This window comes from Sebastes umbrosus, chromosome 6 (genome assembly GCF_015220745.1).
Source record: "Sebastes umbrosus isolate fSebUmb1 chromosome 6, fSebUmb1.pri, whole genome shotgun sequence".
Taxonomy (NCBI): Eukaryota; Metazoa; Chordata; class Actinopteri; order Perciformes; family Sebastidae; genus Sebastes; species Sebastes umbrosus.
In genome coordinates, this window is record NC_051274.1 from 12,843,260 (window position 1) to 12,859,387 (window position 16,128).

The window sequence follows — 16,128 nt, forward strand, 5'->3', positions numbered from 1 at the left end:
TAGTAAAAAGGCACTAAAAAAGTTAGTAGCGCAAAGTACAAAAAAATATACCAGATATAAAAATACAAGGAGATGAAGAAGAAAACTGTTCAAACGGAATAACAGTGCAGGGTAACAGCTGTGATACACGACTATTAAAAAAGTAAATATAGTGCAGAAGAGACTGTTAGAAGTGGGTATAGTGCATTCTTATCCGTCCTGCAGACTGTCCTACTTTGTCCCCCCCTTCCCACCAAGAGAGGTGTTGTACAGTTTGATGTCATTAGTACACCCTTAAGAAACTCTCAAAAAAAGTTTTTAGAAATAGCTCTATGCATCGCCAGGAAGTGTATAACAATTACATGGAAGTCTGATTCCCATCTCCTCATATCTAGATGGGCTCTGGAAATGAACAGCTGCATTCCACTTGAAAATATCACACATACCCTGAGAAATGAATACAACACCTTTCTGAAGATTTGGCAACCCTATTTCACCCATATGGACTCCTTACCAACACCTATATCAGATTTGATATAACAAAATTGTCAGACTCGATACATCATTAGTCATCTGAATAAGTCAGAACACTGCATCTCGTTATTTATGATTTCTTTATTTGTGTATTTAATTAGTTTTTTCTATATCCTTTTTAATTCAATTGATCGTTAACTAGCCTATACTCCTTTTGAGTATGGTTCTTTTTCAGTTTGTATGTGGGCGCGATAGGGAGGGAATTTGGAGCCATGTTTGTGTGAGTTTGTGTTTTGTATATTTGGTTAACTAAAAAATTTGAAAATAAAATATTCAAAAAAAAACCTGATAACGTCCCCGCTTTTATCTTGAAGGTGTGGGCGCCATCCTGATAGTACCCAGGTAAACATGTAACTTTACCCCTCCTGTCCATAACCCTGAACAGAGGCTGCCATCTGTCCCAAAGTTTGGCCTTTACTTCACCTAGGCTACAAGAAAGTACAAGTACACATAAACTCTTCTCCCTCAACTTGAATCCCTCCTTTACTTTCTGATTCATACCATGTTTAGTCTTTATTTATCCATCTGCAGATGGCTGGTTCAAATTGTTACATCAGGAAAACATTCAGAGCACAGGAGGAGTCGGTTTAATAAATATCCCTGAATAAATATTTAGATGAGGAAATATGAAGACAGATGTGTTTGAGGGAAACATTATTATTATTATTATACTTGGGCTTCTGCAACATGGGGAATTAGTTTGATAACAAGTCAGTATGTACCCAAACAAAGGATTAGCATTCCAGTGTAGGTCTTTAAAATGACATGGGGCTAGTGTACTGTACTGGTGATTGCAAATGAAAGGCAGCAGAACCACAGAGGAAAGCAAAGTAGGAAAGGATTTTCCTAAACGCAAAGTAATCTCAAAACGAAAAGGGGGGACAGCATGCATATCCATCTGCAATAGAAACATTTCAGATGAGATTAGAGATCACAGATGCATCCTGCACCACTAGGTCAGTAACAATCCAGAGTGATAAATATAGTTCCTGATAATATCTGAACAAAAACATCCTGATGAGAGACTATTTTTGCAATGTTATTATCGAACTAAGTCTTAGCTGATGGGACAGAGGGACCTTTAATTTAGCAATTCATTTCAGATGAGTAGCAATCTGCTTCCATCTAGTGGTAATCTGATAGAAGACAAGTTACAGCCCAAACATATCCAGCAACATGTGCAATCAATTAAGCTCTTTTTGAATAAAGATGTTATCAACTATCACAGTTAAGAAGTAAGATTAGTGTAAGTTACAAAAACAGATTTTCTTTGTTGTATCAATGGCTTTTATTTCCCAAAGCAACGCTGCTCTGAATTTTGAAATTACAAACGGCAGACTCTTGTAAATAATGTTAGAAAAAAAATAATACGGCAATGTTTCTACTTGGACAAATAACCAACAAAAGGTAGAGGAAACAGTTACAGAATGTATTAAAATTGTGATATTCACATCGTAAAATTCCAACTATGCAATTTTTCTTTTTCTATCTGCCTCATCAAAAAAAAATATGAACCAAAAAAAACTGGACTGTACTATTGGACTGTATAAAATGTCTACAGAAAAATATTCTGTATCTTAAAAATGTATTACAAATGTAAGAAAAAGAAAAACAACCTGAGCAAGAATCAAAGTATAAACGGGAGGATGACACTGTAACTCAAATATGGAACATGTTGGTTAATTAGACATCTAACACCTCTAATGATGCAGGCTAAACTCTAATTAGTAGAAAAACAGCCAAAAGACTGCTGATCGATGACAGTAGGGCACTTCAGACGTTTATGCTTCAAGAATATAAGATGAATAAGGTGTAGGATCTGGTTAATCTGAATGAGACTTTAAGGCACAGTAACACGTGGGCACCACTCTAAAGAGCAACGATTAAATAACAGAGAAGGAAATATTTGGCCACCTCTCTGTAAATACAGGAAACACACTCAAGAAGTGCATAAATATGATGTTAAACAATTTCCTAAAACACCCATTCATGTGTCAGTTACTTCTAAAGTCCAAATGACACAGTTACTACTTACTACAGCAGTCCATTAAACAGTAGACGGGTATTAGACAAGCTGCTTGATGACAACCATTGCCTATTATTTACAGTTTTCCCTTATTTAAATCAGTGGTACATTGAGGTTGAAGTAAGTTTGTGAGGGGAATTCCTCATGTAGTAGACAATTCTGTCTTGACGTGCAGGCACAGATGTACAGTACCACTCACTACGTCATCCTCCACTCAGGCACGGCCCTAAAATATATCTCTGGTCTGTTCACACACCGTACAGTGGCATTGATTAAACTGTGACCTGTTCATTGTACTGTCCATCGTCCTCTCTGATCCACTCTCCTGTTAACTTCTGCACAAATTCCTCCTTGTTCTTCTGCTGCGTTCTTGGCAGAAGTACACGTGTCTTGGAGTGTTTAAACTCTGTCGTCTGTATAACAAACAAAAAAATGTCAGACATTGGAGATAAAACATATATGTAAGGCAGATTATCGTCACATAGAACGTGTTTTGAGTGTATCATTAAAGTAAATATCTGTTGCTCTCACCGGTGGAAGCTGCCGTGTGCTGCCTGGTGCTCTTGACTTGCAAGAAGATGGTGTAGGTGTCATAGGCAAACACCAGGCCGGCGATCAAACCAAATACCTACGAAACAACAACTCAGGATCAGAATCACAGTGATAATCAAATTCACTTGTCACATGAAACACCTCAATGTTGGTTAATAAAAAAAACTAAAAAAAACTACAAATTCTGTTTCATAGCTAAATACATCTCAGAATTGTTGCGCTGCTCACAACAGAAGATATTTTTTAGCCCCAGACTGTTGTCATGTTGACTTGAGGGCGCACAAACAACATAACTGATCTCAGATGAGACTGATTATAAGATTATTTCACAACCGGAGAAATGGAAATATGCAGGAAGTCAATGTGGGTCAAATTTGCATCGGTTGTTAAGGTTCAGATGGTGTACCATTCAGTCATAATCACATGTGGTGGTGAGCAGGCGTAAAAAATAGTACAGGTTGGGTTTGTACAACCCACAAGGACGGTTGTGGTGGACGGGGACAGATGTGAAATTTATATTTAAACTACAGAAATCTGACTGATGTCAGACGTACTGTAGAGTGAGCACACCACACATATCTAGAGAAGTGAAACAGGTGTCAGATAGCATTGCATGGATAAACAATAGGACCCGTTGACTTTAAATGTCGTCTCTAAAAAAAAAAACCTTTACAGATTTTTTTCTTATGTCGCATTCACACCAACAGCGAAGCAAATTTTTCGCCTTGCTTTACTCGTGAGGTATCATTTCTGTTCCTTCGCGCTAGACGCACTGGAGAGGAGAAGGGGCTTGTCTCCATAGACACCAACACATTTTTTTCCCACTATTTCCGCCAAGTGCTCCACAGACAGACTCAGGAAATCCTTTGTCCCCCGAGCAATCAAACTGTACAACACCTCTCTAGGGAGGGGGGGGGGGGGACAAAGGAAGACGGTCTGCAGGACGGATAACATACTGGAGTTACCCTGCACTATACTCACTTTTAACAGTCTCTTCTGCACTATATTCACTTTTTTAATAGTCCTGTATCACAGCTGTTATCCTGCACTATATTCAGTTTTAACAGTTTTCTTCTTCATCTTGTATTTTTATATCTGGTATATATTTTTCTACTTTGCACTACTAACTTTTTTACTGCCTTTTTACTAACATGTTTTTGCAGTATGGTACTATGATGCTGGAAACTTGAATTTCCCTCAGGATTAATAAAGTTCCTATCTATCTATCTATCTATCTATCTATCTATCTATCTATCTATCTATCTATCTATCTATCAACCATGGAAGAAATAACCACTGTTGCCGCTTTGTACATGTTGTGGAAGTCCCAGATATATCGGAAAACCAAACGCCGTTGTGTCTCTGTTCATGACATCACCCGGCGGCGAGCTGTATTCACATACAGTGCCATTGCACTGACTGTATCTAGGAAGCTACATGTCGCTACTGCGGTATCAACCCAAAACAGATGGTGTTGTGATTTAATCGCAATAAACAAATCAATCAAAAGTGTGCCAAAATAACTACATAATAATGCTGATTCGTAAAAAGTCTGAATTCACGTTTTGTCAGGTCTGTCCGCAAGACGACAAGCAAGCAACTTTTAAAATGCTTGTTTTCTGAATGGAGTGTGGATCAATCAGTGCCAGGCAATGCTAACATTGTAGCTGCTCAATATCAACACTCAACATAACATCATCTAGGCATAAATACGGCAGCGACGTTGTTGTTTATACCATGGACAGTCTGTGGTTTATACACATACATCTATAAACAGAGTTTTGTCCGGTCTCTGTATAAATATGATGTACTATTGTAGCTCTGGGTGACCACAGACAGCTACAATATTGTTTTCCTCCACAAATGACGCAATGTGAAATTTGCATCTATTCGCCCCTTTGCATTGACTTTGTATGTAATCGCGCCACACAAAAAGTTTGCTTCACACTTGGTGTGAATGTACCTTTAGGATAGCTAAAAGTGATGTATGTTATTTTGCAACTGTGGGCCTTACAGGGTTAACATTATATTATAATGAATTAAAGGAAACTAATAAACTGATAAAAATAAACTACAACCTGATTCTTAAAAAGAAAGAGAAACATTATATTAAAAGTCCTCTACAAATCTAATTGTAAAAGCAAACAGTGATGTGATAAACTTGAATTTGAACTTGACATTCAATTAATTGTAATGCCACTACAGGTTTCACTCTTTTGACGCTTTGTTACTGTATTTACTTCAGTATTCTAGTAAGACATCAGTTGTATCACTACCATCTTCACTTTGACCTGCTTGTGTATGTTTGTTTGTGCATTTCTGATGTTTCTCATGTCACTCCAGCCCCTGTTCATTTCCCACGAAGCTCGTTTAATGACTCTTATTGCATTAATAATATAATTGGTGGCTGTGTGCTGGTACTCCTCTGGTTTCCTGCGCACTCTAAATGGATGTCACTCTTTTCTCGTCTCAGACTCGTCTCCAAGGGTGCTCCAACTACAAGTGCATCCTGTTTCTGGATACTACGACTAAATCGAACCTCGAGGTGAAGACACGTCTCTTTACTGCTTGAACCAAAGGAATGGTGGATTCAGTGACGACTTGACAGCTTTCTCTGAAATTGTGACTACGGTCTTGTGGTCTTCACTAGACTTAAACAGGAAGGAAGCGTGATAAATGATTTCAGATGGCCGTATTACTCAACGCTGTCGGAGTGCCTTCCCTGTCAGATGATTATAAAACCCTGCTTGGTTTCAGTTTTCACATCTATTATCAGTTACCATACCTACAATAAAACAGATTCATTGATAACAGTTCATGGTTGTCAAAACAAGCAGTAAAAACATGCATATGAACAGTTTCAGTATTCAGTTCACGGCGGTTTAACTGACCCCGCCTGCGATGCGAGCGCCGTCTCCGTGCCCTGAAATCACGCAGATCAGAGAAGTGATGAGGTAAAGGACTGCGCCGATACCAGCACGGAAAAGATCCTGCACAAAAGAGAGAAGCAGAAGATGAAGCGTTGTGCAACTATGCACACACTGCACATTGCTGTAAGATCACGTGGTAAGACGTAGAGGACTCACGCTCCAGACCCAGTTGACCAGTTGGAACTGCTTGTCCCACTCCATCATGAAGATGGCAAAGAAGACCATGGCGAAGATCATCTCGCAGATTCCTAAGGCGCTGTAGCCGCCTCCATATATAGCTGAACCGTAGCAGATGACGACAATCAAACTCAAGACCTGAGAGTGATGAAAGTGAAAAGAGGGGGAGCAATAAACAGGGAGATTAATGATTTTGAGAATGGTGAATATTTCCCACAATACTTCAGGGTTACCCCAGAAAAGTAACTGCCCAAATTCCTCCCGTTAGACTTTGCAAAGGACTTGATATAACAGCTGCAATTCACCTGAGAGGACGGATCATCTCAAATGCTCAGTAAAAGAAAAAGATCTGTGTCCACTCAATAGCCAAGGCAAGTCAGACAGTAAATCACTCAAACAAAGGCGTCATTGTTTCATCATTGCAGTCAGTTCACAATTCAACATCCACATAATAAAAAGCATTTTTGCAACAAAAAAAAACTAAAAATATATTTTCTGCACGGTGAGACATAATGCACTGTCAGTCTGTCTATCACATGCTGCTTTCTTCTTTAAGATTTACAACACATGTTTGTTCCATCAAGATCCTTTTTTTCCATATGAGGAAAAAAAAAAAAAGTCAGCGGGCATTCTTCTCAGTCCATTCCACTGAAATGCTGCCAATGTGCAGAAATCATAAACTCAGGCAGCCTACGGCCCAGAAGCACTATCAGCCTTTTTTTAATTTCAATACCGCTATTGTTTGCTGCTGTCAAACCGCGTGGGTAGACACATTCACACAACATGAACATATGACAGCTATGAAGGAGTGGACATTTCAAACAGTTACAGTACAAGTCCTTGAGCCTTTTAGAGCCTAACAACTTACTTGAAGACACCAAACAGCATTCATTTTATCGTCCTTTTCGACAACATACATTTATAATTCCTTTACACTGCCTTGCACATTTGAAAAAGTTGCTTTACAACTGCGATATATGTACATTTTACATGTTTATATAGTGAAAAGACTGCACATCCACCCCCACACTGTGCCAATATACACTTTAAGGCTGCAACTAACAAATATTTCCATTATTGATTAATCTGATGATTATTTTTTTGATTGATCAGGTCTATACATCATCTGAAAACTGTAAAAAAAAATACCCACAACAATGTCTTTTTTTGTTCGGAGAACAGTCCAAAACCCGAAAATAGTCAATTTACTACATTGCAAAACAAGGAAAATCCACATATTTTAACATTTGAATGCTGGGACCATTAAATGTTTGGCATATTTGCTTGAAAAATGACTTGTTATTATCATTGTTGCAGTTCTAATCACTTTAGTATATGAATAGTTATATTACATACATATATCTATATTTTCCTATCTTTGAAATTGCACATATTGTATCAGCATGTGACAAATGGTTCTGTAAATATTCTGTAAGAGATATAATTAAAGTCAGACTGAAATTATAAACTCTGTAGTTACATACGATCCACTGAACTGAAACCTGAAGTTCTACAACATTTCTCTGCACTGCTTTCTCGTGACAAGTCAAATAATTTACTCTTGTAACGTTTACTTAATAAATCAGACTCTGACTCTAATGTGTATTTTTAAAAACCACGACTTGTACATTGCAATGTTTTATTCTCAGACACAGACAACTCAGGGGCCAGTGTCAAATCACTGCAGTCTACGTGATACGCACATGATGTAACGGACTCGACACCATCCCTACATCTGTCACTACTGCTTCTCCTCCCCTCACCCGCCGCAACTGTTACACAAACGCGCAGCCAGCCAGCCAGCCAGCCAGATGCATCAGTAGTTCATGTGTTCTGAAGGGACTGGCACAGGCTGCCTCTGTAGAGTAGCGGGGCGGCCGAGGCCAAGGCCAAGGCCCTACACAAAAGAAGCATTATGCAGGCCGGAGCTGGCTGCTCTGAGGGCAGCGGCTACTGAGGAGGCCGTCACACAGAGATACACCCACCCGCACAAGAGTCTCTCAGAACAAGAAAGGCTCCGAGATGTTGACACCTTTATGTTTGACACAGCGGCGGATCTGTTTGGGTCAGCTCTTTAAGAACCCAGCTATTCTCATCAGTATAATGAGCTGCTCTTTTACAAACTGGACTGGAGGGAAATTGTTGGCTAATTATAGTCAGCAGCAACATGAGAGCCAAGAGCTAGTACGTGCTACAGAGACACACCAAACAGCAACTGTTGCTAGGGAAGTCACTTACATTTTGGGGCTTTTTTTTTTTTTTTTCTGCACTTTCTGTGGCTCGCTAAAGCGTATACCATGTGTGTGGAGAGCAAAAAGGAAAGTTCAGTTTCACTTGCTCTCCTTGCTCATCACTCAACGTTCATCCTCCTGCCTACTTTTCTCCAACCCTTTCTTTTGATTAAAAGAATGTTGATTTTGATGAAAGAGCTTTCCAAATCATGTGACCAATTCATAATCATAATATTAAAAGCAGGGTGAAAGATCAGCTCGGTGCATGACTCATCGCTACTGGCTTCACCGTGCCACATGACAAACTGAAATTTACTTTACATGGGTGTGTGTGTGACTGTGGTCTGTATGTCGTTCTGCAGCTTCAAACATGTTCCAGTATGCCTCCGAGAGCCAAATTAAAAGAAAATGTAATTTGACGAGGCATGACGACCCTGTCACAACTTGCTGACAGCTGAATTATTCCTTTGGATTCAGCTGGAAGATTTAAACCTTGTTGCTGGAGTTTAACCGCCTATTTCCTATTTGCTTAGCAGTAATGACATTTGTCTTCCTGTTTCACTCCCACAAACCGCTCTGTGAACTATGTCAGACATCCACCACCAGAGATGACTCCCTTTAGGGTTTATCAGTAAAGGCGTGAGTGGGATAGGAAACAACAAACTACAGATTTAGTGTTTCCAGTGAAGCACGAGGCGATCCAAGAATGCCACACCGAAAGATGTGTCTGCCAAGCAATTCACACATTCTTTGTTCACAGGAACAAACTTCACACACACAGCCTGGAATTTCCATTACCTCTGAAAAGAAAAAAAAAACACTTTACAGTGGGTGGACCGCTGACCACCAACATCTGAGAGCCTGCTTTATAATGAGGCCATTGAGTTATGAGAGCTTGCTTTCCTCACTTTGAAAGCTGGGAGAGTAATAACACAGTAGTACAGTACTCTGTAAGCTACTGTTAGATAAGAAGTGACACTGCTCTGTTGCATGTGCATGGTGAGAATCGGATCTCATAAAATGCAGAACTTACCGGTAAGTAAAGTGTATGTAAGGTCAAAGTGAGTCATGTGTTAAGAGAACGCACCGCTGTGAAATGCAAACAAAGGCAATCATGTGAAAATAGTGGTCAAGGACAGCATTAGTATAAATAAAAAAAAGTTTTCCCAGGCAGGAAGTGGTTGGACTTTGCCAGGAAGTGGAACACGTAAAACCCACACACCTATAACATACTCACTCTTGGGACTCAAGTGTTGCTCTGATGTTTCTATATCTGTAGGTGTATATATTCCTGATAACTAGATCCAGATGTTTAGAAGACATTAAAAAAAGCTAACTTTATGAGCCTTTATACTAGTAGGAATGTTTGAATTCTCTTCACCATATTTGGGCTACTGCTTCTCTGCCTGCACACATAGCATGCAGCCTGGTAATAAGTAGAAAAGGGGAGAGGGTCAAGTTAACCCATATGACCTTTCATCTGCCATTAACGCTCAGCATTTGGCTCTCTGGTGCCAAGTGAGAAAACAGTGGAGCACAAGAAGTGACAGGTGGAAACCCTTAACCCTCTGCGCATGATCCCTTAACCCCCAGAGCACATGCTTGTCATTCCCCTGACAAAACAAGAAGAAAATAGAGAGTATTGGTAACAGAAAGAGCAAATATCTCTCTTCTATCTAGTCTAATAGTGAGGAAACAAATCAATAACAACCATTTAGCATGAGGCCACACACTATGGAAGTATTACATTAAATTATACCACACAATCATCATCCTCATCAGTTATTTATTATATTGATTCTGAGGTCTTTCTAGAAACATTACCGACTCTGTAATAGTCTACTTTAGCTGTATTTTACACTTTAATTTGAGTGTTAACTGCAAAAAGGCAATTCAAATTCATTAACTTATTATGAATTGTGGATTACTTCTGTGACTTCAATGCATTTGCCAATAATAATAATAATATGCCCTGGCTATCTCTCAAATCATGATCCTCCTTGCATTATTTATATGGACAAGTCTTTAAAATCGTGAAATAAATTTTCACATTTAGCTAAAAGAGTGGAGGTGACTGAGGAAAACATGATTCCACTTTACTATGTATGAAGTATTGATTCAGGATACTTAGCACACACATTACATGTTGTAACCAGGTTCTGTAACCAAGTAACCAGGTTCTGTAACCAGGTTCTGTAACTAGGTTCTGTAACTAGGTTCTGTAACCAAGTAACCAGGTTCTGTAACCAGGTTCTGTAACCAGGTTCTGTAACTAGGTTCTGTAACCAAGTAACCAGGTTCTGCAACCAGGTTCTGTAACCAGGTTCTGTAACTAGGTTCTGTAACCAGGTTCTGTAACCAGGTTCTGTAACTAGGTTCTGTAACTAGGTTCTGTAACCAAGTAACCAGGTTCTGTAACCAAGTAACCAGGTTCTGTAACCAGGTTCTGTAACTAGGTTCTGTAACCAAGTAACCAGGTTCTGTAACCAGGTTCTGTAACTAGGTTCTGTAACCAAGTAACCAGGTTCTGCAACCAGGTTCTGTAACTAGGTTCTGTAACCAAGTAACCAGGTTCTGTAACCAGGTTCTGTAACCAGGTAACCAGGTTCTGTAACCAGGTTATCATTCATCCACAGCTAGGTAGCTAACAGTTAGCATCATCAGGTTATAGTGAACTTACTATCTCTGCCATGAGGATGAACCCTTTCTGGGTCTTCACGTAACTTTTCAGCCGCTCCAGGACGCTGGCACCGGAGCCGGGCGCGCTTGTATCAGCCATTCTGTTAACAAACTAACGTATTATATATACACCGACTGTGTGTGTTCGTGTTGGAGCCTTTTATCTCCACTAACCGACGAGCAACCGACGTTTGAATAAACAAACTAGTCCCGCTGTGTGGTGACCGTTAATAACAGTTGACCGTTGCTAAGCGTTGACCGTTAGTTAGTTTCTCCTTCCAGTCGGATGAATATCAACTTCTCCGGTGTAAAAAGTCTCCGTGAAATGTCCACTGGTTGAGCAGAGTCGTGACCACGGCAGCTCCGGAGAAACTCTGCTTTCTCTCTGTGTGTGTGTGTGTGTGTGTGTGGAGGAGTGAGGAGGAGGGAGGTTTAGGGCCGGGTCTAGGAGCTGAGGAGCTGACAGTGGGGCGTTGGCTTTCACTTTTCTCAAGGGGAGCTGAGCTGCTGTTGGCACGCTGGCACCACCGAGACGAGCTGCTCCCATGATGCCTTCAAGGGCAGCTCGGAAAACTCAGAAGACCTGTTGCAAATGGCTGCTGTTTTTATCTGCTAAATCAACAAAATGGGAAATTGTCTGTAATTAAGAGATGTGCAAAAATATCTGACACAACAAACAATTAAACAAGTAATTCAAGCTTTGGTTTTTATCTCTTCTGGATTATTGCTCAGCAGTTTGGTCCAATACTTCATTAGGTAATATATATATATATATATATATATATTATATAATAAAAGAAAAATGTTGTTATATTACCTAAAATGATATTACCTAAAAGGAAATGTTGTTCTTTTTTTTATTGTGTTTATTGTGTATTTCTACTTTTATATATATATATATATATATAAACAAATAGAATATATAAAATATTATAATATAATAATATATATAAACAAAAGAACAACATTTTCCTCTAACATTTTTAAGGATATATTATGTTTTTTTTTTATGTTTGTTGTTTATGTTTGTATATAAAAAATATATATATATATTAAAAAAAAAAATTATATATATATATATATTATTTTTTTTCTGTTATAAAGTGATTACAAAACAAGTGAAGACATGTGCAGGGACATATATAAAAAAGACCAAAATATATTATACAGAGAAAGACAAATAACAAAGTACAAAAACAAAACAAAACAAAACAAAAACAACACAAGGGGATAAAAGCAGGTTGAAGAATGTGTGTGTTTGGCATTGAATGAGGCTAGATGGTCATATATGACATATATCTACTCTTAAACACATATACTGTACACATGCACACATATCTACACACACACATACATACAGACGTAGGCAAAGTTGTTGGTAACGTTCCGTTAAAGAGAGAAAAACCCACAATGGTCACTGAAATAACTTGTAACTGACAAAAGTAATAATAAATAAAAATTCACTGAAAATGAACTAATGAAAATCAGATATTGTTTTTGAATTATGGTTCAGCAGAATCATTTAAAAAAACAAACTAATGAAACTGGCCTAGACAAAAATGATGGTAACATTAACTTAATATTTTGTTGCACAACCTTTTGAGGCAATCACTGCAATCAAGTGATTTCTGTAACTCTCAATGAGACTTCTGCACCTGTCCACAGGTATGTTGGCCCACTCCTCGTGAGCAAACTGCTCCAGCTGTCTCAGGTTTAAAGGGTGCCTTCTCCAGACAGCATGTTTCAGCTCCTTCCACAGATGTTCAATAGGATTTAGATCCGGGCTCATAGAAGGCCACTTCAGAATAGTCCAATGTTTTGTTCTTAGCCATTCTTGGGTGTTTTTAGCTGTGTTTTGGGTCATTATCCTGTTTGAGGACCCATGACCTGCAACTGAGACCAAGCTTTCTGACACTGGGCAGCACATTTCGCTCCAGAATGCCTTGATAGTCTTGAGATTTCATTGCACCCTGCACAGATTCAAGACACCCTGTGCCAGATGCAACAAAGCAGCCCCATAACATAACCGAGCCTCCTCCATGTTTCACATTAGGTACAGTGTTCTTTTCTTTGGATGCTTCATCTCTTCGTCTGTGAACATAGAGCTGATGTGACTTGCCAAAAAGCTCCAGTTTTGTCTCATCTGTCCAAAGGACATTCTCCCAGAAGCTTTGTGGCTTGTCAATATGCATTTTGGAAAATTCCAGTCTCGCTTTTTTATGATTTGGTGTCCTCCTCGGTTGTCTTCCATTAAGTCCACTTTGGCTCAAACAGTGACGGATGGTGCGATCTGACACTGATGTACCTTGACCTTGGAGTTCACCTCTAATCTCTTTGGAAGTTGTTCTGGGCTCTTTGGTTACCATTCGTATTATCCGTCTCTTCAATATGTCATCAATTTTCCTCTTGCGGCCACGTCCAGGGAGGTAGGCTACAGTCCCGTGGACCTTAAACTTCTGAATAATATGTGCAGCTGTAGTCACAGGAACATCAAGCTGCTTGGAGATGGTCTTATAGCCTTTACCTTTAACATGAAGGTCTATAATGTTCTTTCTGATCTCCTGAGACAACTCTCTCCTTAGCTTTCTGTGGTCCATGTTCAGTGTGGTACACACCATGATACCAAACAGCACAGTGACTACTTTTCACCCTTTAAATAGGCAGACTGACTGATTACAAGTTTGAAGACACCTGTGATGCTAATTACAGGACACACCTTAGTTTAATATGTCCCTATGGTCACATTATTTTACATCTTTTCTATGGCTACCATCATTTTTGTCTAGGCCAGTTTCATCAGTTTGTTTTTTAAAATGATTCTGTTGAACCACAATTAAAAAGCAACAGCTGATTTTCATTAGTTAATTTTCAGTAAATTTTTATTTATTATTACTTTTGTCAGTTTCAAGTTATTTCAGTGACCATTGTGGGTTTTTCTCTCTTTAACGGAACGTTACCAACAACTTTGTCTACGTCTGTATATCATTCCTTTTATGTGTAGAGCATAGCATTGTACTTTATACATCTAGTATAATATAATGAATGAATCTGAATCTGTAAAATAACAAGTAACTAAAGTTATAGAATAAATGCAGTGGAGTACAAGGTACAATATTTCCTTCTGAATTGTAGTGAAGTAGAAGTATAAAGTAGCATAAAATGAAAATACACAAGTAAAGTACAAGTACCTCAAAAGTGCACTTAAGTCCCAATACTTGAGTAAATGTAGTTACACTGCACCACTGATGGAAGAAGTAGGCCTACTCAAGTTCTGTATTTTATACTTCTACTCAGTGGTGGAAGAAGTACTCAGATCATTTACTTAAGTAAAAGTAGCAATACCATAGTGTAGAAATATTCTGTAGAAGTCCAGCATTCAAAATTGTACTTAAATATAAGCAGTGTAACTAAGTACATTTACTCAAATACTGTACTTAAGTACAAATTTGAGGTACTTGTATTTTACTTGCATATTTAGCCCTACATGTTATGTTACTTTATAGCCTACTTCTACTCCACAACATCTCAGACTCAAATTGAACTGTTTACTCCACTACATTTGTCTGACAGCTTTAGTTACATATTACAATTTTTCATACCCTCCTATCCAGTGAAAACCATGTATCTCCAATTCTGGTGATTTTGAATTAGAATTTTTTTTCCTTTGAGAAAATCCTTGTACTTCTTAAGATAAACAAACTATTTAAAAACCATCTTGGATCAGCTGGAAATTGCATCGTCACAAAGCAGAAAACAGGCTGTCTTATCTGAGCTCATGAAAAGTTTACATTTTAGAGATATGTGGTTCTCACAGGACAGTGACACTTCAAACATGTGATGATCTTATAGAATACGATGTATTGCTGTAGATTAAACTAGTCAACAGTATATAAAGGAGTTAAAAACATTTACAGCAGTAAAATGCAACATACACATTAATGCAGCGCTTATATTAATCCAAAAACATAATTTATAATAGGAAAACACTGACAGGCACCCTTTTACTGCACAGTGTGTATTTTTACTTTTGCTGATACTTTGAATGCAGGACTTTTACTTGTGTACTATTTTCACAGTGGTGGTATTACTCAATCTGAATACCACCACTGAGTGTTAGCACCAAGATATACTTAAAGTACCAAAAGTAGGCTATATATTATAAAAGTATAATATTTCCCTCTGAATTGTGGCGTAGGCTTAAAGTATAAAGTAGCATAAAAGTATTTGAGTAAATGTAGCCGACTTAATTACTTTTCACTGCTAATCAAGCGAAGGTGGGCTTCCTTAGCAGCAACACACAGTACAAATAGAAGTGCATGAATGTTAGATACATTTTTATAGAATAAGCCACCCAAAAGTATATAAAGCAATTTAGGTTTACTTGTTAATGCATCAATAATTATGTTCTGGTAATTGAAAGGGGCCATTGTCAATAAAGAGTATTTTTATTTTTGATATTCTGAGTGCAATTTATTGCGAATACTTGTGTACTTTTACTTATGTACACTTTTAAAGGGCCCATGTGTGAATTTGGCTTGTAATGGAGTTTTTTTATGGTGAGGTATTAATACCTCCAGTTGTGCATATTCGTTCAGCTCAGAGTAGTGGTATTTCCAATAGTTGTTGAAGGCATCAGAACATAATTGGTGGATGATGAATTCTTTTTCCAGCTGTGTTGTTTTACAGTCAGTTGTGATTTAGCATTCAGTATATGAGACACAGCCGGTGATAAATACTTTGCATACAAGTTGTTATTTTAAATAAACAGTGAGAGGTTTTAATAGGAAGCCTATTTTACCTTATTTGCCCTGGCAGCTACAGACAGGCACACTAAGACCTGATAAGACCTGCACACTACTATCAGAGGGCTCTACCTTTGTGTGCACAGGCTGAGGCCACACACTATGGAAGTATTACATGAAGTTATAACACACAATCATCATCATCAGTTATTATGTTTATTATATTGATTCTGAGGTCTTTCTAGAAAACATTACCCACTCTGTAATAGTCCACTTTA

General features: G+C 38.3%; 1 protein-coding gene across 1 annotated transcript; it reads right to left on the minus strand.

Moving 5' to 3' along the window:
- Positions 1 to 1,777: 1,777 nt before the first annotated feature.
- plp2 (proteolipid protein 2) lies at positions 1,778 to 11,680 on the minus strand. The gene is made up of 5 exons (XM_037773354.1): positions 11,110 to 11,680; positions 6,178 to 6,336; positions 5,983 to 6,081; positions 3,071 to 3,167; positions 1,778 to 2,952 (listed from the first exon to the last, which is right to left on the minus strand). Exons 1-5 carry the CDS (start codon positions 11,206 to 11,208, stop codon positions 2,939 to 2,941), a joined length of 468 nt encoding a protein of 155 aa, XP_037629282.1. The 5' UTR covers positions 11,209 to 11,680; the 3' UTR covers positions 1,778 to 2,938.
- Between the last annotated feature and the right edge of the window lie 4,448 nt (positions 11,681 to 16,128).

What these genes read in the sequence shown, in the direction of transcription:
- plp2 (XM_037773354.1), bottom strand. Translation starts at nt 11,208, where the DNA reads ATGGCTGATACAAGCGCGCCCGGCTCCGGTGCCAGCGTCCTGGAGCGG. An exon ending in TCATCCTCATGGCAGAGATA is followed by an intron (nt 6,337 to 11,109) that starts GTAAGTTCACTA and finishes CATCACTCTCAG; the next exon opens with GTCTTGAGTTTGATTGTCGT. An exon ending in TGGTCAACTGGGTCTGGAGC is followed by an intron (nt 6,082 to 6,177) that starts GTGAGTCCTCTA and finishes TCTTTTGTGCAG; the next exon opens with GATCTTTTCCGTGCTGGTAT.